The 25,100-nt window shown below is 44.1% G+C and overlaps 1 protein-coding gene across 1 annotated transcript in view; it reads right to left on the bottom strand.

The window, feature by feature from the left end:
- LOC147733461 (protein FAM169B-like) overlaps positions 1–25,100 on the bottom strand; it is a 368,824-nt gene that overhangs the window by 131,628 nt on the left and 212,096 nt on the right. Inside the window, exons 4-5 of the mRNA XM_086958079.1 lie at positions 24,849–24,934; positions 10,601–10,781 (exon numbers count right to left, since the gene is read on the bottom strand). Of these exons, the coding sequence (XP_086814205.1) occupies positions 10,601–10,781; positions 24,849–24,934 (267 nt within the window). The remainder of the gene's footprint in view (positions 1–10,600; positions 10,782–24,848; positions 24,935–25,100) is intronic.

Raw genomic sequence — 25,100 nt, 5'->3', positions numbered from 1 at the left:
CAGGCCTACTACAGAGAGGGCCAGGAGTGTTGTGAACCATGGTTGACACACCCATGTGGGATATACCAGAATCATTGTAAGAGGAGCTTGCTTGAGCTTCCGAACCAAGAAGGGAATAAGTGGGAGAGACGAAAAAGGATAGGTAAAAATCCCTGACCAACTCATCCATAGTGCGTTGCCCTTGGATAGTGGATGTGGGTACCTGGAGGCGAAGTTTGGGCATTTGGCGTTTTTCTGCTGTGGTGGAAAAGTCGATGTGAGGGAACCGCCACTTTTGGAAGCATGTTGGGTGAAATTTCCATTTGTGGACTAGTTGCTGCATCCTGCTGAGCAGATCTGCAAAGTCGTTGTCTGTTCCCAGAAGGTATTCCGCAAACAGGTGAATGTTGTAGTGAAGAGCACACTTCCATATGTTGTGAGGCAGGTGTGACAGTTAAGACAGTAACCCCCCCATCCCCTCCCCACACCCCCCCCGTTTTTGTAGGTAATACATGGATGCCATATTGTCCGTTTGGAGTAGGACAATCTTGTTAGATACGTGAGGAAGGAAAGCTTTCAGGGCTAAGTAGGCTGCCTGAAGCTCTAGATAGTTGATGTGTAGAGACTGATGCCTGACATCCCAAATACCTTGCCCAGTTAGATCCTGCAGATGAGCACCCCATCCATATGAGATGAGTCTGAGGTGAGAGTGGTGTTGGGGAACAGAGTCCAAAAAAGGCCTCCCTTTCAACAGATTGTATGTGTTCCACCACTGGAGAGAACGGTGAATGTAGTGGTCTATCAACACTAGATCTTTCAGCTGACCCTGTGACTGAGACTACTAGCAAGCTAGACATTGCTGCAGAGGACGCATGTGTAATCTTGAAATGGGAACTGTGGCAATGCATAAAGACATCATTCCTACCAGATGCATAACCATCCTCAATGTGAGTGTCTGGATTTGGGCCAAGGTTGCCTGAAAGTTATGAATCCAAGCGTGATTGGGGTAGGCTAATCCTAACTGTGCGTTTAGGATTACTCCTAAGTGAGGTTGAACTTGTAGAAGCTGGAGGTGAGACCTGGGGATGATGATAATAAAACCTAGGCTGTGAAGTCGATTTATTGTCCTCTGGGTGTGTTATTGTCACTGCTGATGTGTACATGCATTGATAAGCCAATTGTCTATATGTGAACGTTTGTCCTCTCAGATGTGCTGCAGCCACCGTCAGACATTTTGTAAAGACTTGTGTTTCAGAGGTGACCATGAATGGAAAAACCTTGAGCTGATAATGTTTGCCAGTTATGACAAATCTTAAGTACTTGAGGTGAGCAGGGGGATTGGTATGTGGGAGTAGGTGTCCTTTAGGTCTAACGTTGCCATTAAGTCACCCTGTTTAAGAAGAGGAATGACGTCCTGTAAGGTGACCATATGGAAGTGTTCTGATGGGAACACATCCCATCAGAACACTATTTAGAGGCCTGAGATCTAAAATTGGATTTAGAGACCTGTCCTTTTTGGGGATTAGGAAGTATAGAGATTATAATCCTGAGCCCTGATGTTAAAGAGGACTGGGTTTTATTGCCCTTTTGAGAAGAAGGGCTTGGACTTCCTGCTCGAGAAGTACCTGATGTTCCTCAGATAACCTGTGAGTGTGAGGTGGAATGTTGGGTGGTGTGGAAATGAGCTCCAGACAACAGCCATGCTGGATAATAGCTAGTACCCATTGGTCTGTGTTGATAGTATTCCTGACTGGGTGAAAATACAGTACACTGACCCTGACAGGTAAGGTGTTGTGTGGTCAATAGGGGAGAGATAGGGTAGTCACTGTTTTGCATTGGGTGTTGCACCGGGAGCGCAGGCATTCCTGCACCTACCCTTGTTGTTATTTCCTCTGAAGGAACCTCTATAGAAAGTCTTGGTGTAAGAGGTCTGGGGCAGTTTTTTGGGGAGGTGGATGCCTCTGTGGAGGTTGACTTATGTGTACCCCGGTAGCTTGGGTAATGGATGGAGCCCTGGGAGTAAAAATGTGTAATGCTCCCATTGCTTTGGCCGTGTCTGTGTCCTTCTTCATTTTCTCTAAGGTAGAATCGACCGGTGACCCAAAGAGGTGTTCTTTATCAAAGGGTATGTTTAAAACTGCCTGTTGGACCCCCTGTTTGAACCCAGGACACCTCAACCAGGCATGTCACATAAGAAGGACACTAGTATTAATTCCTCTAGCTGCAGTATCTGCAGCATCACAGGCGCACTGTATGGAATCGTTAGTAATGGCCTGCCCCTCTGTGACAATTAGTTAGCCACTGTATCTATGTTCTTCCTGGTGGTACTGTAAAAGTTCTGCCATCTCATCCCAATGGGCTATATCATAACAGGACTGAGAATTAGCAATGCGCCAATGGTTGGCAGTCTGCGCAGCAACCCTTTTCCCAAGCATCTATGTGTTTACCTTCCTTGTCTTGGGGGCGGGGGGATCCCCCGTAGACTGAGTATTAGCCCTTTTGCAGTGTTTGGAGCATTGGAGTCTGGTGGTACTTGACTCCGAAATAACAATGGGTCTGATGGTGCAGCTTTATGATTCTTGTCCACCCTAAGGGTGATGGCCCTAGCTCTAACAGGTCTTTGAAGATGTCATCAGCATGTCTCATCAAGCCTGGTAACATTGGTAGATAGTGAGTGTCCCTGTGCATAGAGGCTAATGTGTGGAATAGTAAATCCTGTTCCAAGGATTCTTTGTGCAATTGGATCATTAGGAAAAGCACCTTGTCTTGCAATGACCTCTCGGTAGGAGGTTGCGCCTTCAGGTGGGGAGGGACGAACTGTGCACAAATTTGAGTCGCTAGGTGAAATGCGATCTGTATCATACATGTCTCATTGGTCAAGATCCCCTAAAGGCCCCTGGTGTCTGACTGTGGTGACCCCTGAGGTGAGGTATCTAGTGGATCATGTGTTGGTGACAACAGATGAGAACTAGGTGAAGGGGATGAAGGTGGTGGAGATGGTGGTGTAGTGAGATTTATTCTTGGGAGGAAGGGGTAGATCCATTGCCTTTTCAAAAGTCAACTTCCTCTTGAGAGGTGGAGGAGAGGAAGGGGTCACAATGATTCGGTCAGTCCCTATTTGGATCAGTATTTTCTTCTGGCAAATGTCCAACTTCTGCAGAATGGGCTCGACATGGGATGTGGAAACAGGAGATGTTCTCGAGTCTTTCGGCTCCGAAGGTTTCGGGACAGAGTGTTTTGGTTTCGAAGGCTGTGTCAGCACTGAGGGAGATGGAGTCAGCTGCTGGGTCACCACAGAGTGTCTGGTCGGTGCTAAAAAATGCTCTCGGTCCGGGAAGGTCATGGTCAATGCTGAAGGCTTGGCCATGATAGAATTTTTGGCGCCGGGCTGGAGAGCAGGGTGGCAAAACAAGCTTTTCGAACCTGACCTAGGCCAGTGCTGGTGCAACAACCTTTGAAAGTGTGAGTGGGAAAGCCACAGATTTCTCTGTGGGCTAAAGTGGCGGAGCAGGGACCACAGTACTCGCAAGCTGGGTCGATGCTATCTCCTGCATTTCCATGTCTCTCTCAATGTCGGAGCTATCCTGGATCGAGAAGGTCTCCTCTTCCTCGACACTCGGCTCTTTTTGCCCGTGTTCGTCGCCAAAGAGGAATGTCGTCCGTGGCTTTCTGCTACATTTTGAGCCGATTAGCCCTGCGATTCCCAAAGGGTCTTTTTTGAACAAAACAATTTACAGGCGTCACAGTCGACCTCTTTGTGGTAAGGTGAAATGCACAAGATGCAAGTCAGTCTGTGAATATTTTGCCTGACAATGCGGGCAACATCGGAAAGGTGTTCATTCCATCCCTAGAAATGTATTTTCAATGAAGCTGGTGATACACAGAAAAGTAGGCCTGTATGGGTTGGCAAACAAAGGAGCTCAAACTAATAATTTTTTTGAAAAGCGCAGAAGTGGAAAAGCAGGATTGAAAACAATACCGCCAAGGACAGTAACCGAAGAAGGGTCCAGAATGGAGTCGAAACACGGAGCGAAGGCACACATACTCGAACCAGATGGCGGTGAGAAAATCTGACAATGTTGTCAATGCCCATGGGACATATCACTAAAAGGTGGAGCCATTTGGAAGACTTCTTTGAAGACAAAATCTTTCACAGCTCGGGACCCAACACTAGATGGCAGGAGTGTACAGAGTATGTGTATCATCAGCCACGCATGCCATCAAACATATTTTTTCTGAAGAAAAAAAAAGGCATTCACAAATTTACGCTTGCATATGTGATTCAGCAAAAATGTACCTCACAAAAGTGTATGAGTATGCCTGAAAACCTGGAACAGTTGCAGTTTTCCAGGCCTATTTCTGTAAACTCTTGTGAATTTCTAGAAGGCATAATACTTCATCCATATAATTGTCATAGACCTGTAAGTGCACATATGTTACTTTCTTTAAGAATTGGCCTCTAATTCGTTTTCACTTGGTGTACATAATGGCTTTACAATGATTCTCCTTTATTATATTATAAAAAATATTAACATGTATTAATCCTCATCTAGATTACTGCAGGTACCAGTTTACTCATTCATTATACTGCTGTTACCAGCAAATATGTAACGTATTTGCAAGCTGCAGCACCTTATTCAGAACTTTGTGTGGGTGAGGGGACAACATAGGATTGCAACACACTGTAAGAAAGTGGATTATTAGTTGGAGTTAATGGTCTGCCACAAGTACTACTGTCACTATTCTTGTTCGGTCCAGTAAAGGTTTGAGTAACTTAAACTTGAGTTCCACACCAGGTAGCTAGGTCACAGCACAAACAGGCTTAACTTAAGAAAATTAGTTAAGCATTTAAAATTACTAAAAGAGTAAAAATTCCAAAACACAACACAATAGAAATCTCACTCTAAATTATAAAAATAGAGAATATTTTAATAAACAAAATGGCTCCAAACTGACAAAAATCCAATAAGGGGAATTGAAGAAATTAATTTTTAAAGTTTGATGAAAATAGTGCCAAAAACCGCAAAGCACTAACCACAGGCAACTGGTCGTGCGAGACCAGGTCCAGGGTAAAGTTTAAGGCTGACCATGAGCATGGGTGGGGACACAGAGACCAGATTTGTCCAAATCTGAAGCTTTACCTTCTGATTTACTCTCTGAAACAGAAATCAAAAATTCTCAGCGGGCAAGGAAATGGACTGCAGAAAAGTTGGGTTCCACAAGCCACATAGCTGTCAGTCGAAGTCCCAGTGAAGCCGTTGACTTTTGTTGGGGAAGCTAAGAGCAGGAGAAATTTTAAAAAAACATGCCCAAGGAAGGTCCCCCGCCGGCCAGATTCTTTTGGCACCTTCACCTGGTGGAGAATTCTACCTTCAGAAGTAGTCTCTTTTTTGAAGCTCAGATTACTCTAGAAGGATTGGCTGAACATTGTATATACACGGCTGCATGTCTCACCTTAGCAGCAAACAGTTCTTTCCCATAACCATCGGGTAGCACTACAAACTAGCAGCCAAAGGGTTTGTATTGGTGGTGTTGCAACTACTTGTTCAGGGGACAAAATAAACATGAAGACCAGTGGCAGATACTGTCCAGGGAATTCAGGGCGTAGCCATGCCATCTGCAAGCTGTCACACAATGCCCTTCAACTGTGCCCACGCTGCTATGCATTTTATTAGCCGTGTTTATAATTTTGTGTTTTCATGAACATTGTCAGGGTGCAGCTCAGGTCATTCTTTCCAGGCTCTTCATGATATGAGCAGGAGGGAGGTGGGGCTGAGGTATGTTGCATCGACAGAGTGATGTTTTAAATACATGGCACTTCATAGGTGGATGGCTGGATTACCCATGTCTGAGGGGCATAACCACTCTGCAAGTGGATGGCTGGGATTGCAACTGTCTAAGGGGCATAATTCAACTACAATCAACTCACACAGGCACACTCCATTTTACTTACCAGACATACTGCACATGACGCAGGCAGCACAGTTTATCTGCTAAAATAAGACTGTGCATCGTTGAGGCCAATAAAGAGCAACCTAGAGCCGCAAGGGCCAGATCCCAGGCACGGTTCCAGCTTCCAAGAGGGTTGTGTTTCCAATCCTATCAAGAAGCTGGGTAAAGGATTGAGGTTGATCTTTCCAATTTTTATCCTGCCCTGCTACTCGCAAATCATGCCTTGCACAATATAATTCTGGATTCCTGCCATGCTTCTGCCATGGCACTTCTGAGTTGCAAGAAATGGAAGCAAGGTAAGTTAAAAAAAATGTTTTTACTCTGTGCCTGTGTGAAATTAACTTAGAATCAGTGAGAATGTGAAAGGAAATATGAAATAGGTGAAAGTGAGTGCCAGGCAGTGAATTAAGTAGTGTCAGTGAGTTAGATTCAGTGAGTAAGGGGAGCTTGAGAGTAGGAGTGGGTCAAAGGATGTAGTTATCAAGGCTGCAGCAGGTATATAGTTGCATCAGGGCCAGAGGCCGAGAGGCTTACTGAATTTTTTTTATTAAAGAAGAATGCCTTAAATTAGAGTTCTTCAAATTTTTTTGCTCTGAGCCCACTAAGCAAAATATTTTAAAGTCAGGCCCCCCTCCTAAACCTTACAGCAAGGATTGGGTGAGCGGGAGGGAAAGGGCTGAGCGCAGGGGACATTGTCCTGGTCTGTCCTGCCGCAGCACCGTGTTTGACGGGCTTTTGTTTTGACGTTCCCATGGCAGTGCCCTGAAAATGGGCTCCTCAATGGGAACACCAAAAACAGTTCCTGTACCACATAGACTGAAAAGTCTGTGCCGCGCAGGAACCAGGGTGCATGCATACAGGGGGGGCCCATGTTGTGACCCTCTGCATGCACCCAAGGGCGCAGAGGCACAAGGGGGCCACTGGAATTATGAGTTTCTGAGGCAGCAGAGTTTTCCGCATAGTTATGGGTTTACCGCTTTGGCTACACAATCCACCACCTGCTGCATAATCTGCAGATTTTAACAAAAACATTTGATTCTAGTTCAAACGATTCAAAAGTTACTTAAAAAGTGGCTGGCGACATGTGTTCCATAGCAGGAGAAGGCCCTTCATAAAGTTTGATTGGTCTTCTTGCAGTTGCTTATCTACGAATTTGGGGGCTAAACTGGTACTAATTAGGTATAATATTTCCTCTGACAGTGTTACCATGAGTAAAAATGAAAAAAAATGAAGTGAAGTTAACCACAAAATATGTTGGATTACGCCTCTTAATTTACCTTTTCTTCTTGCTCAATTGAGTCAACGCTGCTGCATAATTTGGTCCTCTCTTGCCACATAATTCCAGTGGCCCTGCTTAACGCTTCATGGTGAGAAAGATTTCTTTTGGGGTGTAATGTAGGGGCGTTACCAGCTGAGCTCTCGACTAATGGCATACTTATAAAAATGCTTGCATTAGGTACAGTCTGATTAATTATTACTAAAAACTATATTTTGTAGGAACGTGTTTTTATCTCAAGCACTGCATCATTTTGCAGCAGCCTATGTCAGACTGTGTGTAATGCAAGGTTAAAAAATAACTTACATATTCACAGTGCTTTCTGTCACAGGCTGGGACTTCACAGCACTATCAGGCCAAAGGTCACTATTCCCCAATGTGTCAGCTAGGGTTCAATTATGTCTTGCTCAGGTTTCAAACTCACAGATATCTATAGTGATGGTATTTGCCAACTGAGGTTTCAGAACCTAAAAGATTACATTAACGGGTTAGTTTACCTTGATTCTATTTTTCAATTAATCTGTTTGCTAATTATTTTATATGCAGTTAGCCGACTATGAAAAAAATAATACTCAGATTATTTAGTTCTTTTCTTTTTAGCCAACTTCGTGACACTCACAGTGACCTCTCCACGGCACTCCGAATTACTGTTCCCAATTGGTTTAATCCACATTTCGAAGGGCTGCATGTAAATGAAGACAGCCTGGAAGTATGGCAAATTAACAAGGCAGCAGTTCCAGGATATCTTCATTTGCATGTAATTGTAAAGGTATTCGTAACCCCCCTTGGAAACCATCCACGGACACCCCGGGTGCGCACCCCGCAGTTTGAAGACCTCTGCCTTAAATAGTACATCAGGGGCCGTAATACACAAAGTGCCCTTGTGGGGCAACGGGGGTGAGTACCCGCTTTGTGATTCCCTAGGGCACTTTGGTAATACAGAAGGGGCCGCTGAATCCTGTGCGGGCCCCTTCTGTAATACTAATAGCGCTGGTGCACATATAGCATCAGGTCTCTCTCTCGCTCTATTGGGCGTTCCCTCATTTGCATGGGGGCATAACCTCATGCAAATGAGGGAATCTCTTAGCCTTTGCACCCGTGCCATAATATGGACGTGTGCGCAAAGGTAAAGAAGGCGTCAGGAGTACCGAAAGTGCGCTACAAAAAGGTGGCACATTGTCAGTGCTCCCCCTGAGGGAGGGAACAAAGAGGGTCCCATGTACACCGAGACATTCCAGTGCATGTGGGTGCAGTCACACACTGCACCCAACTGCAGGGTGATCCCTATCCCCTCTGTAAAGTACAGGTGGTTGCCACCTGCACAGTGAGAAATGGAGCAGCTGAATAAAGCAGGCGCTCTGTATTTCACTGAATACGCTGACCCTAGGGCAGCACTAGTTTGTGCCTGTTCTGAGGGCAGCACATTCATTGTAATCCGCCACACTGTTCATGTTTGCGCCCGGCACACCTGCTTAAAGATGTGCCGTGGCACATACATGAACAGTACACACGATACATAACATGAGCCCAGGTGTTCAAAGCAGAGCCTCCTGTACACCCGCAGATGTACGTAAATCAGTGAGTGTGAAGGAGAGAGAGTGAGAGAGAAAATGTGTGTGTGAGTGAGTGAGTGAGTGAGTGAGTGAGTGAGTGAGTATTAGAGAGAATAAGTGAGAGAGTGAGCTCCAGTGAGTGGGAGCGAGGTAGTGAGTATGAGTGAGAGAATGTGAATGGGAATGTTAACATGTTTTATGCTTGTGAGACTCCTGCTACACATGGCATATTCAAGATAATATATGGCGTATAGGGGCACCCAATTTAACATGCTGTTCCTTGCATATTAAAAGCAATTATTAAGGCAAGAATGTAGGGCACCAGTAGCAACATACACGGCTTGACAAACAAAGTAATTCTTGGGAAAGGGTAAACCTATTGAAAAGTGCTGGCACACTGGTAATTCTTGGCCTCAGAGAGGGCAACCACGGCATATTAGGGTTTCGGGTCTGACTGGAGAAAGCAAACCACGATAAAATGATGGCCCCGACATGCTGGAGGTAATTTCTCTCATGAGAGGCACAGAGGCAATGTCAATGTAATTTTTTAATAATGGGGTAACCTTGAAAAATGATAAAATTGGCAAACTGGAGATAATTCTTAACATATAGGGGGCACCCAAAGCAAATTTTGAAAAAAATGGGGTGAACTTGTAACAAATAATAACGACGTTTTGTTCTTAACCCCAAACAATATGTCTTGGGTGTTGGCCGACAGGAATCCCACACCAATGCATGAGGTCAGATGTCAGTAACTAAATTATTGTACTTGAACAAGTTGTATGTGTTGACAGTGTTTCAGCTTTTGGTGACTGTCATCCATTCACTGGAGGTGTGGGGATCTCTGCGAAGGATGTACCGGCATTTAAATCCTGCGTTAGATGAAAGGGGAGGAAGGAGCAGCTGCGATGAAAGCAGAATTGTACTAAATGTGTCAGTTTCGGACTGGATGAGACAGGTTAAATTTTAGTCAGTGTGGCCTCAAAGGGCAAATTAGGCAATGCATTTTTTTCAACAAATCCAAGGATCAATTTGGTTGCATGAGCAGTTAGAGAATTTCACTTTTGGTACTTAACGCGTGTATCGTCCTGTGTGCGCTTTTGTGCGTGTTGTGGTTCAGTGTAAAGGCGGTAATTATGTTGTGCTTTTCAGTATTAGGTGGGGTATGATTGTCTTTGCTGTATGTGCTAGTCAGTGAGAAAGCTTCAGTTTCTGCAGGTGTCATTACATGGTTTGCAGAAAGTGGGCACAGTCCTAGCACTGACTGCAAGGATTAGTTGGAGAAACAATCCTATTGAGTGGACTTGTATGCATTATTCTTACCTAGATTTGTGGCTCCGTTTGTATTTTCAAGAAAGGAGGACAGATAACAGCACTCTGCTGGCCAAGGACAACACCATTATTTCTACCTTCTATATATGTACAAATGCATGGGCACCCGTACATCTACATATACAATAAAACAGGAGTATCAAAATAATAAGCACTACTTTCTTTCACTAAGTGATATATCGAGAACTGAATTTCCCCCTGAGTCTGGGAGAGATGAGTTTGTGCTCAGGAACCGCTTTCTCCTCCTATCATAAGGTTTCATAGCTCCTGACTCTTAGTCTCCTATTACCTCACCATTCCTCCATAGCACTTCTCCGAAGACTACTAAGCACTTTTATATATAGCTTTTGAACGCAATGCTTTAGTATTATGTGTAGTAACTTGTGATGTGTATTTTCTGTGGTAACAAATCGATTCCACAGTTTATACATACTGCAGGTATCTTAGCCTTTCTACGGTGCATTATAAGACACCACGACACGTGACTTTGGCGAATGAGAAATCTTACCTTTGGGCTTGACAGTGTAAAACCCCACAGCTTCTCCATGCTGCCAGAAGATTTTGGCATCCTCCCTGCAAGAGTGAGGGACAAAGAACGCTGCATCCTCACCTTCGTCATCTTTTTCTAATGCTCCAAAAATGAGACAGTTAAGTACAAAGAGGACAATCCTTTCTCCAAATGATTGCACCTTCAGAAACGGAAAAGCAGAAAAAATCCAATTAGTGGGTATCTTTTTTAGTTTTCGAACCCTCCCATAACCTTTTTGCATCTGGCTACAGAACATAGCAGCAGTAATAATGCACAAACCTCCTGGGATAGCCATATGCTGTTATCACAGATTTCCCTATTGCGCAACTTGGTAATACTAAATTATTCACCCTTGGATGCACGAAAGTTTGAACCAGCCATTCAGGGATTCAAATGTTACCTACCTGTTTACGCACAGACGTCCGCAGTCAATATGTTAAGCAAAGTGCCATCCCATAAGCTAGAAGGAAATTCCCCCTTCTCTACTAAAGAATGAGTCCAACAGCTGAGATTCTGGATTGCTTTAACTTTGACTAAGCCAATGCAAAACAATTCGGATTGCTACATTAATATTTCAACAACAATTTCTTCAAAGCAACACAAAACATAAGCATTCTAATTCCAATCATTGGGCATTGTTATCTGCACTTCAAAGAAAACGGAATAATAAACGTATAATATTGACATACATAGCAGGGAGGGGGACTAAAAGGACCAATTGTGAACTTATGGGCTAAAGTTGTTACCTGCTTCTTTGAATACGACTCTTGATTACTGGTGTAAAATCCTCAGGCCATTCGCTCTCCTGCAGGTCTAGTATTTGCCCCGGGGCACTTCTTCAGACTCTGAGGCAAGGGGGGTTGCCATAGGCCTGCCCTGTGGACCAACGGGAGGAGTTCCACAGCGAGATTCCCCGCCTGAGGCTGCTGCCCCTGGGTGCTTTTGTTCTCCCCGCAAATAATTGGGGGCAGCTACCCACACTTACTCTACTTGCTACTTTTGGTTAGTGCTTCTTTTTCTTCATTTGTTTGTTGGAAGTTGTATCTTGATTGAGACTAATGTCTTACTTTTTGAACGGTGCCAATATCCTATATATATGGTATTGAGGAGACAAGGAGAGGGGGAACATAATGGTACACGTAAGCTGCCGCTAGCCCCAGTGCTTAATTTGTGCCAGTGGCGTACGGAGCTCAGCCCTGGCCCTTATTTTACACGGCCAGTGCTATAGCTTTCTTTCATGCTGGCAACTGAAGTGAAGATAATTTTTCAAAGATGAATGCAGCACCCGTGGTGTGCAGAGGTAACTGCAATTGTGTGCATCTCGCTGCCTGGGACAGCCTTTCGGGCACTATGTTGCTGGGTGCTAAGCTGGACGGGACCGCTGGACTTCAGTGTGAATTTCTTTCCGGCTCCTCCAGTACCGGCCTCAGCGGTCATCAAACAAAGCATCTTTCTTGAATGCGTATTGTTGGGGACAAACAGAGATGCAGGGCTTGTAAACGTTGTTTCGGTAAGCAAATAAGAGCAAAAAGGTGTTTTGCTCTGAGACTTTTCGTATTCTGCCAGGGAGTCTCTACTGGAATAGCCATATTTTTATCGAAAACTATTACAACAATGAAATGCTATGTCAAAAGGATCTATTTAACTTCACCTCGAGGGACAGAGACCAAGACTCCCGGTCATAGTTGGGTTTTTTGCACGATCCAAAAAGTTTATCTCAATAAAATGACAAAAGCATTGCTTTTGCTAATGCTCCTTAAGACTGGACTGGAGCCTAGAACAAAGGTATTTGTATATTATTCAACATGCTAGGAGGCGTTTTCCAACTCTCACAATGTCTATCTGCAAGGGGTATTTTAACCTCGTCCTCACATGTTTTATTACTAAGAAAAACAGCAAGCACAGTGATGCCATCCAAATGGTGTTCGGCGCAATACAAATGAATTGACCTTTTTAGGTCGAGCCTATGGCAGCGCGCATGCGTGGCATAGAAAATCGACCTCTTGGAATCACTTCAGCTTTCTTCAAAGCATGTAACACTCACACGCTATTGGCCTTTGCGTCTGGTTTCAGTACGCACTTGGCCAAAGGCGCGCAGGAACCATCTGTTTTTAATCAGCGTGGGCGTGCTTGGTACGCATTACTTTTCACTCGAAACTTAGCCTTTGGGCCCCATAATCACAATCTTTTAAACAGGGCGGTTATGCCTAACTTTTACATAGTGTATTTTCCCTTCACACATGTTATGTTATATTATTTTTGTATAGCGCCAATCACCGACCGGTCTCTAAGCACTTCTAGAGTAATGAGCAGGTGGCTGGAATAGGAGAACATGCGGCAGCGGAAACACAGGTTATACCGGTGTCAGTGCCTTCCTAAAAAGATAAGTCTTTAAGAGCTTCCTAAAGGTAAGCAGAACCGGTTCCTTCCGCAGGTTCTCTGGTAGGTCATTCCAGATCTGCGGAAGGAGAACCGAGAAAGCTCTACCCCCTTTGGTTTTTAGGATGTACCTGGATGAGGCTAATTTACAAGCATCGGATAAGCGTAGAACCCGGCAGGGGACGTACTTATTCACCCGATCTTTTATATATTTAGGTGCCTCGCCATATATAGCCTTGTGGGCTATGCAGAGACTCTTGAATTGAACCCGCTGTTCAATGGGCAGCCTGTGCAGTTTATGTAGCAAAGGGGTGCCTTGCGTCCTCCTAGGAAGTCTAAAAATGAGCCTGGCCGCATCATTTTGTACAACTTGTAGTCTCTTAAAGAGTTTCTGGGGAAGACCCATATAAAGGGCATTCCCGTAGTCCAGCCGAGAGATGACAGTGGCTGAGACAATTGATTGCAATGCAGGTAGGGAGAGGAGGGGAACAAGTTTCCGTAGTTGCCCGAGTATACCCGTACAGATTCCCATAACTGAGGAGACCTGGCAGGACATGGATAGTTCTGAGGCAATTTTCTGTCCCAGGCTTTTTACCACTGGTACAGGGTCTGGGACCACTCCTAATTCTGGGGGCCAAAAAAGATAACACCAAGGGCTGTTTTGAGTTGGAAAAATCAGCACCTCGGTTTTATCCGAATGGATCTTCAAGGAGTTGGCTGCCATCCAATTAACAGTAAACCTAAGCAAATTTTTTACTGACTCCTGCGCCGGGCCGGAGTTGTCCAGCCGGACCAAGAGCTGAGTGTCATCAGCGTAGTTAAAGACCTGGCAGTCCCTACGTGTCAAAGCCACCACCAAGGGCCGCAAATGGATATTGAAAAGAAGCGGAGATAATGCAGAGCCCTGGGGAACTCCGCAAGTCAGGGAGCCCAGGTCAGACAACTGCTCACCCAATTGAACTCTCTGAGTGCGATCAGACAAGAAGGATCTTAGCCATTGATAAGCTTTTCCCTCTATGCCCAGATTCGAAAGACTGTTCAGCAGAATGTTATGGTTGACCGTATCGAATGCTGCTGACAGATCTAGTAAAATCAGCGCACTCGGCTGTTTACTATCAGCCCTAACTCTGAGTTCATCCAGGACGGACACTATCACTAGCTCTATACTATGGTGTGCTCTAAAGCCCGCCTGTCTGGTAGCAATTGATGGTCATCTAAGTATTTTGCAAGAGTTTTCAAAACATGTTGCTCCAGAATTTTTGCTAGAAAGGGGAGCTGCGAGATAGGCCTATACTTTTTTAAGGCTAAAGTGTCTGCCCCAGGCTTCTTCAACAGGGGGGTGACCCTGGCTTCTTTCAGTTTATTTGGCAAATAGCCCAGATGTAGAGACTCATTAAGTAGTCTCAAGGCCTGCCTTTCCACACCAGGCAAAGCCATTTGGAAAAGCCTCGGAGGACACAGGTCTATTCGAGACCCTGATTTGGTCTGCTTTGCTAATGCAGCCAGGTTAACAGAGTCGAGGTTTGGGAATTTAGACAGCCAACTTCTAGGACAAGGAGGGCTGATCTGGTCCAGGGAACTAGAGTCAATAGAGGTTGAAGTGATTTCCCGGATGTTGTCCAGAACTTTCCGGAGAAAGAAATCCTGGAAATGATTGCAGTTTGGGGAAGCGATTATAGACTTTGTTTCCCTTTTTTGACTCAGGTCCTTCAAAATGGCAAAGGTCTCTTTTTGTTTATTTCCCGCCAGAGCTATCCTTTCTTCGTAGAAAGCTGCTTTCCTAACTAGGATAGCTGCTTTATACGTAGCGGAAAGTGCCTTATACGTTTTTAACTCTTATGGTTCATAGTTCTATCTTCACCGCCTCTCAGCTTGGCGGAGGATTTTTATTTTCCCTTAATGTATCATCAAACCATGGGGCCCCCTTCCCTTTGTCTCTCACCCTTTCTTTGTGTTCTGGTGCCACTATGTCAATGGCCTGCTGAAGCCGAGAGGATAAAGCTTCACTTTTGTGGTCCAGATTGTCCTCTCCCACCTCCAGGGAGGGAATTGAGTATAGCGTAGTTAAGAAATGATCTGCCTCAAAATTTTTCCAATTTCTAACCTTCCTTCACAGAGGTGGGGGCTGCGGAAAATGCCTCTCACCAGAGACCCAACATCTTAGCAGTGAATGGTCCGACCAGGCACAGGGACTGATATCCGTTACCTGTGCCCGTGGCTGTTAAGACAAAATAAGGTCAAGAATGTGCCCTTGTACGTGGGTGGGGAAGTTAACCAATTGCTGCAAGTCCATTAAACACATATTAATCTCAAATAGTTCCACTACAGGCTCTCTTTGCATCTTGTCCCATTGATAGTTAAAATCTCCCACTACCAAGAGGCGTTTATATCTAGAACAAAGATCAGTAATAAGCTCCAGGAAAAATTCATTAAAGTCCGGGGTAGATCTAGGGGGCCGATACACTAACATCAGTATAAGTCAGGAGGATTTCAGGACTTTTTTTATCCCCAGAACATCTACATTGTCACAATTTTCTGCCAGTATTTTTGTAACCATGAGGCTTTTTTTAAACAGAAACGCCACTCCCCCACCCCTGGAGTCCCCACATAGTGCTGCTGCACCCTCTTCCTCTGCCCCTCTGTATGTATGCATTTATTTTAGCGCAATCAGGGATCACTATGTAAAACTGTTGGAATTAGCTTTAAACTGGGATGTAATGTTATTGTCTACGAGAGGCTTACGTTAAGCCGTTGTGTGCCACTTACTCGTAACCAGACATCTTCCAATTTTACTTTCTCATTGTGGTTTCTGAAAAATCTTTCCGTTTTTCCTTTCTTCTTTTTTTGTTCTCATTCCCGCAACCCTTTTAGATTCAACAGCTTTTAATGCAACAGAAAGCTTTGCCAAGAAAAACCCGGCAGGTGAAAAAAGTAATCTTGTTTCCTAGGTTCTGTGGGCGTCATTGCTTTGACTGAGGTGACAATCAAGCAGTTGGTCTCAGGTTCTCTACATCAGGGGGCGGCTCGCCAAGCAGCTGTTGTTCAGTTTATGCCACTGCCCAACCTACAAGGAATTCCGTTGCACCCTACGCATTTCTGTTTTCCCTCGTTTCCAGCTTTACTAATGCTTTCTCGCTTCTATTCATCCGTGTTTCTGTCTCTGGTTTTTTAAGTGCACTTCCTGTTTTCAAACCCATCACTTCCGTTGTGCCATTGTTTTTTGCATTCTTAACTCCTTCGGTTCAACACATCTTCAAACGTCACTAAGGAGTCTTCCTTCACCCAACTCTGCTCTCATGTTGAAGTCTCCAGAAGCAGGCCTGCTCCTCATAGGAAAGAAGCTGCCTCTTGTAATGTGGTTGTTTCATTTTAGAAATGTTAATGTTTCCCTTTTAATCATCATCGGTGGTCTGTGTAAAAATCTTAGAACTCTCACTTTAACATGACGGTCACTTAAAGAGTTGGGAGCTCTCGGGACTCGAGGTGCACGTCACAAAAAGCTCCATTGGAAAACAGACTACATTATAACAGTCTCAGCACAGGGGCCAGTGACTGATTGGGCACAGAGTGCAAAGTCATTAGCTATAGCTAAACACTTATAAGCTCCCAAAGGCGAGAACTATTGGCTATGCAAATGCTTGTTGTTGTTCTATCAAAGGCCCTGAACCTCAGAGAAGATCAGTGTGGTGGTGAATGAAGGTAGATAAATCAAATGTCAACCCCGTATTTGGCAGCGCTGGTAACGAGATTCTGTGATAACATTGAACTACAGCACTTATCTTTTTTTAACAAATTAAGTACTGGCTAGCCCTCACCTAGGATATCTATGTCGTCTGATACTTTCTCCGGCCCTTGAGCTGCTCCAATAGAGAGCGGTGCTGCGCCAGGGCTTATGGCAGATCAAGACCAAGAACAGCACCGAAGCTCCAAGATAAGAAGTAAACTAGTAACAGCAGAATATGTACTCACAGCGACGCATTCAAGAACTACAAAACAATAGTAATAAACTAACTACTGCTGCGAGGCCCAAGTCAGATCAAATCCAAAATGCAGACTCCAAAAGTAGCCCGTACACTGAGCAGCATACGCCGGCTATCGCTTATCCGATATAATCACCATCTAACCTTTACCTGGCGTAGAACACTATAGACTAATAAATCGCCTGTAAGGCAAAGCATGAGTCGGTACAATTCCCTGAGTCCGTCACTGCACCCATTGCAGTAACAGAATAATAGATGCGCTAGCAAAAAAAATAAGACCATCTACCTAGCGTAAACACAGCCTCAGATACATAACAGAAGGAGAAGTCTGCCATTCATGTGACCTGAACAATACTAAGGCTTAAGAGGACAATCAAAATGTATACGGCTAGACGCATAGTGCCAATATCGCCAAAACACCCCACCTACAAACACAGCAATACCATAATGAAGAACACAGAAGACACATTGGTTGTTGGAGAAAACATTGCTGCAAGTTTATTTTGCATAATAAATATGGCAACATGGTGGGTCAACTTAAGGGCGATCCAAGGGCAGGTAGCCCCTATGCTGCCCTGCCCACCTTAAGAGCCAAACTGCCCTATGGCCTAACCAATCGGTGCTAACCATTTTGGGGGATTACCCCATACTTCCTGTGGACCAGCAGTCCTGCCGTAAGGACTTCCTGGGGTTGTTTGGCATTTGCACGCTTCTTGTGCTCCTGAAGAGGGTACCCCTTTGTGTACCATTCAGTCTCTGGAACGCCAAGTAACTCCACCTGCAACACAAAACAACAAGTTGACAGCCTTCCTAGCCACCCTTCCAGCCGACATGTCTCGGTGCAAAAAGGATGGCAAGATGGGTGGGAGAGGTAGATATAAGGGTGGGCGTAGTACCACTAAGCAGAGTTCCGTGAATTCCGCAACTTCGTTCCGCCAGACTCCCAACTAAAACAGAAACCTCATATACTTATGGTAAAGTGACAAGTATCTCTGTCTTTACATGCTGAAATGCATATAGTCATTTTACATAAGTGAAAATGAAAATTTAGCAAGCAGTGAGAGAGGTGATGATTTTGGGATCCTCCCTAAGCTAGGGAGAAAACCAAGCAGATGCCTTGAAAACACAGATCACATCCTGCTGAACGATTCAGTGGTGGTCCCATCCTCTTAGGACCACCCCAAGCACAGTTATGGGCAAAAATGCAATCCCAACCGAAAGCCCTGCAAAGCATTATGGGACAAGATTAGCAGTGGGCAGTGAATATTATAGTATCCAATATCAAAATAATTCTACAAAGACCTGCAGTTCAACTCGTCGTTACTAGGTGTCCCTCTTGAGTCAAATGCAAAAGCATTGAAATTATTATTACATCAAGCTGCAGTTCCACTAGTCGTTACTAGGAGTCCCTCACAAGTCAAATGCAAAAGCATTAAAACCCTTTCATGAAGCTGCAGTTCCACTATTCGTTACTAGATGTCCCTCATGAGTCAAATGCAAAAGCTGGATGTAATAATTTCAATGCTTTTGCATTTGACTCGTGAGGGACACCTAGTATCAACTAGTTGAACTGAAGCTCTTTGTAGAATTATTTTGATATTGGATGCTATAATATTCACTGCCCACTGCTAATCTCGTCCCATAATGTTTTTCAGGGTCTTTGGTTGGGATTTTTGCCCATAACTCTGCTTGGGGTGGTCTTAAGAGGATGGGGCCACCACTGAATCACTCAGGATGATATGCTCTTTGTGTTCAAGGCATCTGCTTGGTCCTCCCCTTAGGTTAGGGGAGACCCCAAAATATCTCCTCTCTCATTGCCTGATATTTTTCTTTAGCCTGAATTCCATGTTTGTAATGGAATGCGTAGTTGTCAAATCCTAGCGGAGCAGAATTTATTACCCAAGCCTAGGTAGATATACCTGGCCCCCCGCCCAGTGGCATGCTGGAAACGCAGGTAGCACCGGGGCAGTCCAAACGCTAGCCTGTCTGCTTTGTGCCCTCATGTGGCTGACCTCCTTTGGGAGCCCCCCGAGTGGGCCGCAGGCAGCCTCAATGCATTCAGAGCAAAACAAACGGCATAGTAATTAAGAGAGCAGCCGGCTGTAAGCTCTGTTAGCGATCAATATACAACACGATGCAAAAGAAACTATGCATAAGGTGTACAGATAAATAAAATTCAGTTTTCACACTGGGACAGAAATCCTGCATGAGCATGCTGATGGACAAAATTCAAGGTGACCGCTAATATAAATACCAATCACCCGTAAAATGGCTGCCATCTAAACACTACCTACTGATGCTCTGTAGCTCTGCAAGCTCTGTAAGCTCTGTTCTCTCCGTTAGCGAACACAGTACAACGGTACAAAAGGACATTCTGGGCACTTCTTCTGTTCATGAATTAAGGCCAGTTAGCACTCTGTTAGAGGTCAGTTACCGGTTGGAGCCCTAAAAGTGAACAAGATATATGATACAAAAGTCACTACGTACATCGCTTTGCTGACCACATTATGAGAGGTATAAATGTTTGATGCAGCTAGAAAGAAAAACAAGCATTTACAATGCAATGGTGTCAGCATTATTAAAGGTAGAGCTATTGGCATTGCTCATGACATTTTTTTTAAATCATATATAAATGGCATTGTCATTTACGTTGCCAATAGCTTAATCGTTAAATAAATGGCATTGTCATTTACAATGCCAATAGCTTAATCGCTCACAAATGCATGACCTATTGCATTTACACCCACACAGTGCCACACACACAAAGCCACCCACACACACATACAGAGCCACCCACACAGAGCCACCCACACAGAGCCACCCACACAGTCATTCACATAGAGCCACCTACAAAGAGCCACCCTCACACAGACAGAGCCACCCACACATAGAGCCACCTACAAAACAAGCTATCCACACATAGCCACACACACAGAGCCACACACATATCATATATCTCATTGGTGTCAGTGCTCAAGATATTTCTGGATTCATCAGTAGCATTTGACATTGCCCATCACAAGATTATTCTGATTACGTTCCAAGCTATTGGCATTGTAAATGACAATTTTTTTATTTGTGTGTTGGTTTTGAAAACAGATAAATAAATGGCATTGTCATTTACAATGCCAATAGCTTAATCTCTCGCAAATGCGAGACCTATTGCAGTGATCGTGCAATGGTATTGTCCTTGGTGCATCACTGGTTCACTATTCTAAGATGGCTGAGATATTGCTTCTAAATGAGTCGCCATGTTGCAACCTTTAAACAATGATAAACTATACAGTATGCCATTCCAAGATGGCCACCCACAGTTATGTTTACCTTATTCTTTAATGCAAAGCATTTTTTAAAAACTTTTTTCGGCTTTTGTATAAATGTATCTTGCATATGTTTGCTTACATTGAGTGTGTGTTTTACTAATCATGAGTGAAATAATGAATTCGGGTGAGTGGGTGAATGCAATAATGAGTCAGAGAATGGAAGGATGCATGTGTGGAAGAAAGAGCTACAGGGCACATGTGTGATGAGTTAGTGAATGAGTGCCTAAACTCATCAGAGACTGATTATGCACGTTTAGTTATAAGTCAAACTGTGGCATTGCCATTGCCTGTTTTCAATAGAGAGCACAAGCATGCCTCAGAAAAGTTTATGTACTACAGCATAGACATTCTCAGCAGGGCTTCTGTATCTTAAACTGAACACCACATGCAATTCTCATGTGCGGGTCTATGCCTTCAGTTGGAGAGTGTTGGTCGTTCGGATGCAATAGGGCTCAATTGAGGTGCTATACCAGAGAGTTTGATCTGAATTGGGGGTGCTCAAACGAAAGTGTGGTGTTTTCATGGAGAGGGGATGAGTGACTGCGACTCGTGTCTATCCTGCGTCCGGGGCTCTCACAGCCGAGAGACTCTGGGTGTCTCAGGGCCACTCGGATGTGATAAGGGGCAAAAGCTCTACTGAGATGAAGAGGATACACAGTGGTGAAGGGGGTCTTTCGGGGCAGAATGCGGACATGGGGGTGCTCAGGCAGAAAGAGGGGTGTTCGCCCTGCAGAAGGCCCCATAATGTGCCTGCCGTGCACTGTGCCAGAGCTGCAGAGAAGTCTCGGGGTGCGGGCGTGGGGTTGCAACAGGGGTTCCCCAACCAGTGGCAATGGTGTAGAGGGTTTTACCTGCGAGAGGGAACGGATATCTGGGCACGGTAGGGGCAGGCAGCGGCTGCGGAGCTCGGAGTTCAGACTGTGGCCGGACTCGGGAGCTCAGTTGTTCCCGCAACAGAGCCGCCAGATGTTGTTGGTAAGGTGGCGGCTGTAGGGTGGATTATCCCGCCTTCTCGGTAACAGAGGCCGGCATTGGCAGAGACTGCATCTGGGACACCTAATCGGCTGCAAGACCATGACTTGAGGATGGGCGAGTCCGAGGAGCGGGGACAATAACAAGCGAAGTGCTCAAAGTCCACCGGCGGGGACTGACCGCCTGAACGAGCATCTTTGGACCGGGCTGGGTCGGAAGCGGCCCGTAAACTCGTTGATGGCAGACAGTGCCTATAGGAGCCTCGGTCATGAGATTGATATCGCATGAGCTGGAGAGGGCTGCGGCCGGGTGTACAGATGCGATCATACTGGGAAATAAGCGCACAACCATAAGCTGAATCGCACAAACACTTATTTCGTTTACTTTTTTATGTATTTATTTAATGCGTTTTTATATAGCGTAGACTTTACCCGAAGGTGACAGAGCGCTTCACAATAAGAACAGTAGTGAATCATGAGAATCCGGAGTGAGATGATAGCAGAATTCCCCCAGAGCCGAGCCCACAGGACCACGACCAAGTTTCTCCGAAGCAAGGCAGAAATGCCTCGGAGAAAGCAGGGTCATTTTTTGGATTGAGGGGTGTGTTTTCGTTCTCTCCTCTTCCCATTGGCTGGGAGGTAAAATTCCAGCCAATGGAAAGAGGAGAGAAAGTAAATAGAAAGAAACGAAAAAAACACACCCTTCAATCCGAAAAAGACGGGGCTTGAAGGGAGTGACGCCCCTCTCCTCCAATGGCTGGCCTCTGTTTAGGAAGCCAGCCAATGGAGAAGAGGGGCGCGTTCAAGCCCCTACTAAGAAACATTAAATCTCGGAGCTCTGCCCCCACTGCTACGCAGTGCGACGCAGTCCTCGACCAAAAAACGAGGTGAATGAAGGCCAAACTCTCGAACGACAATACTCTGCAATGTTCTTGAAAAAGCAAAAACAACAAATTCACCAACCGTAGAAATCACGCGTGAAATGAAAAAAGCGTTCAATAAAGTGGATTGGAAATACTTACATTCGATCCTTGAGAAATGTAACATTGGAGATACCATAATCTGTATGATCATGGCACTCTACCATAAAGTCGCTAAAGTCAGAGCAGGAGGCACTATCTCCTCCACATTTTCCCTGGAATAAGGAACCAGGCAAGACTGCCCCCTTACACCTCCCTATTCCTTTTGGCATTAGAACCATTTCTATATCACATAAGAGAGAACAAAGATATCACCGGTGTCCCATTTGGCGAAACTACTGTGAAAATAGAAGCTCATGCAGACTTCTATAATCGCCGATTGGCTTCTATTCTGGAATTCTAAGTAGTATTGGGATACACATTCAATATTAGACACACCAGAAGTTAAACTGCTCAAAAGCTATGGAAATAAAGAGATCCTGGACAATTACGGGCAGGTATGGCAGACTGGCTGTGTTAAATACTTAGGGATAAAGTTCACTAATGACTTCATCACTACCTTACACAACGAAACAACACTGCTCAAGAAGATTAATGACCTCCTCGACGGCTGGTCACCATAATTTTTCTCTAGGTGGGGTAGGGCAGAGTCACTCAAAATGATGATGACCCCCTTAGTTAATTACCAAATCAGAATGCTTCCCATGTCCTTAATTGAAGTTTTCCTGACAAGAATCAATATCACGTTTAATAAAATTCTATGGTAAAACAAGAAGCAGAGAATGTCAATTAAAAAACTTAAATTCTCTAAAGACAAAGGAGGAACAGATCTACCAAATTTTAGGAATTATCAGACACCCTATCTCTTCAAACAAGGCACTAACTGGTTCCTTGAAGGGTTAGACTACAAACCAATCTGAATAAGGCTACAGAAATTTCTCTTAAACTGCAAACTTTTAAGTACTTTCGTGACAATGCACAACTTTCACTGACCCCACTCCGGATACATAATGCACAACACAAAAACACATTTTAAGACAAGACTAGACTACCACTAGGAAAATAAACTCTGCAAATCTAACATGGCTTCCCTGTAGCCCAACCCTAAAATTAAAATTGATGACTCAATATTCTGGCCTGATTGGTCAGAAAAAGGGATTACCTGATCAAACATGTCTTTGAGAACAGCCTACCTCTACCCTTCTCCACTTTACTAGCACGATTCCGACTAGATAATATGGACTTTTATAAATACTTGAGACTGAGAGTCCAGATCCCTAAACATCCACTACTGAAGAACAATCCCACACTCACTAGGTTAATTAGTGACCTTTACAAAACAGGAACATTGAGTCCAGTGTATATAAAATAATCCTCCCTAATCCCCGCAGGAATCATATCCGTAATTTGCCAAAAAATAGGAAGCAGAACCAAATCATGAATAAAATTCAGTTTTCACACTGGGACAGAAATCCTACATGAGCATGCTGATGGACAAAATTCAAGGTGACTGCTAATATAAATACCAATCACCTGTAAAATGGCTGTCGACTAAACACTAACCACTGACGCCCTGTGCGCAGCCTTTATCCATACCCCCTTCTCTTCTATATCCCCTCATGTATGTACCTAATACTTTTGAAAAACAAATGTGTTATGAAGATCTTTTGGGTTATTGAAGTTCGGTTTTCTTTCTCTGCTATCCTTGTGTTACTGCTTGTTATAATAAACTCAATAGAAAAAATTTGAACATATACATCTGCACCAGAGAGGATTACTGACTTGGCGGAATACAAGCGGCAAACACAGTAACTCATGAAGAAAGAAATTAAAATGTCGAAACTGAATCATATTGTGATGGTATGCACTTATTATTCTAGAACTCATATCAGATCAACCATGTACAAGAGTGGTAATTTATAAATGTATACCTGTGATTTTGTTTGACACCAACAAAGAATGTTTTAAAAAAAATACATACATATTATGGTTCTATATTGCTGTTTTTGGTTTCTCAAGTGACATTCACAAACCATTCAGGCTTTGACCTCATAGATCATGATGTCACTAGAACTCCTCAATGGCAATATTGGACCATATTACATCACTACCTGTTGTGTATCCTCTACATACATATACACAAAAGCATACAAAGATACATATATAAGTACTAAAATGTATTGATACTTCACATTTAAACATTTGACAACAATTACAAGTTGTCTTTTGTAATCAAATTAAGTCATCGAAGTGCCTAGTAGGTTTGTGAGCATGTATACACACATCTACACATCCATCTGCACCACTTACAATAAGAAAATAAACTCCGGTCATTGTCGAGGGTGCAGGAAAAAGTAAGGAAATGTCATGCCTGTTGCCTTTATATTGCCAGTTCAGCTGCATAGATGGTCCATTAGCAGGTTAATACAAAGTAAAATAGAACACTATCCTAAGTATCACTCAGACACACAACCATTGCTCATTTCTGCTTTGATTAATCATGGGAGGTAACACCATATAAATGGAGGTATTAATAAAGTTGGGGCTCTCCACCCAGGTACAATACGGACGATGATGGGAGCCTCTACAATTGACCTGGAAGAGACATTTTTAAATCATTTCAGATGGAGATTAGAGGTGTTTGAGGTTCTTACCGGTATGAGTCCATCTTTCAAGGTGTTGGATGTCCTGAGAATATCTTCAATGGATCTCCAGGATTCGTTTATATAAACAGCTAAACCTAAGCAGTTGAAGAGCAGAAGAGGTAAAAACAGATTTAGGCATATAACAGAAAGTATGATTAGGAATTTCAAAGAAAATTCAATGCGATTATGCAGCTAAAGAGAGAGACTGTGAGACCGATAACCCTGTCCAGTGGTGACTTCAACCATTGCTGGCTAGTGATC

This window comes from Lissotriton vulgaris, chromosome 2_1 (genome assembly GCF_964263255.1).
Source record: "Lissotriton vulgaris chromosome 2_1, aLisVul1.2, whole genome shotgun sequence".
In the NCBI taxonomy this organism is placed as follows: domain Eukaryota; kingdom Metazoa; phylum Chordata; class Amphibia; order Caudata; family Salamandridae; genus Lissotriton; species Lissotriton vulgaris.
Note: the sequence above shows the minus strand (reverse complement) of the source record. Positions and strands in the feature narration are given on the sequence as shown.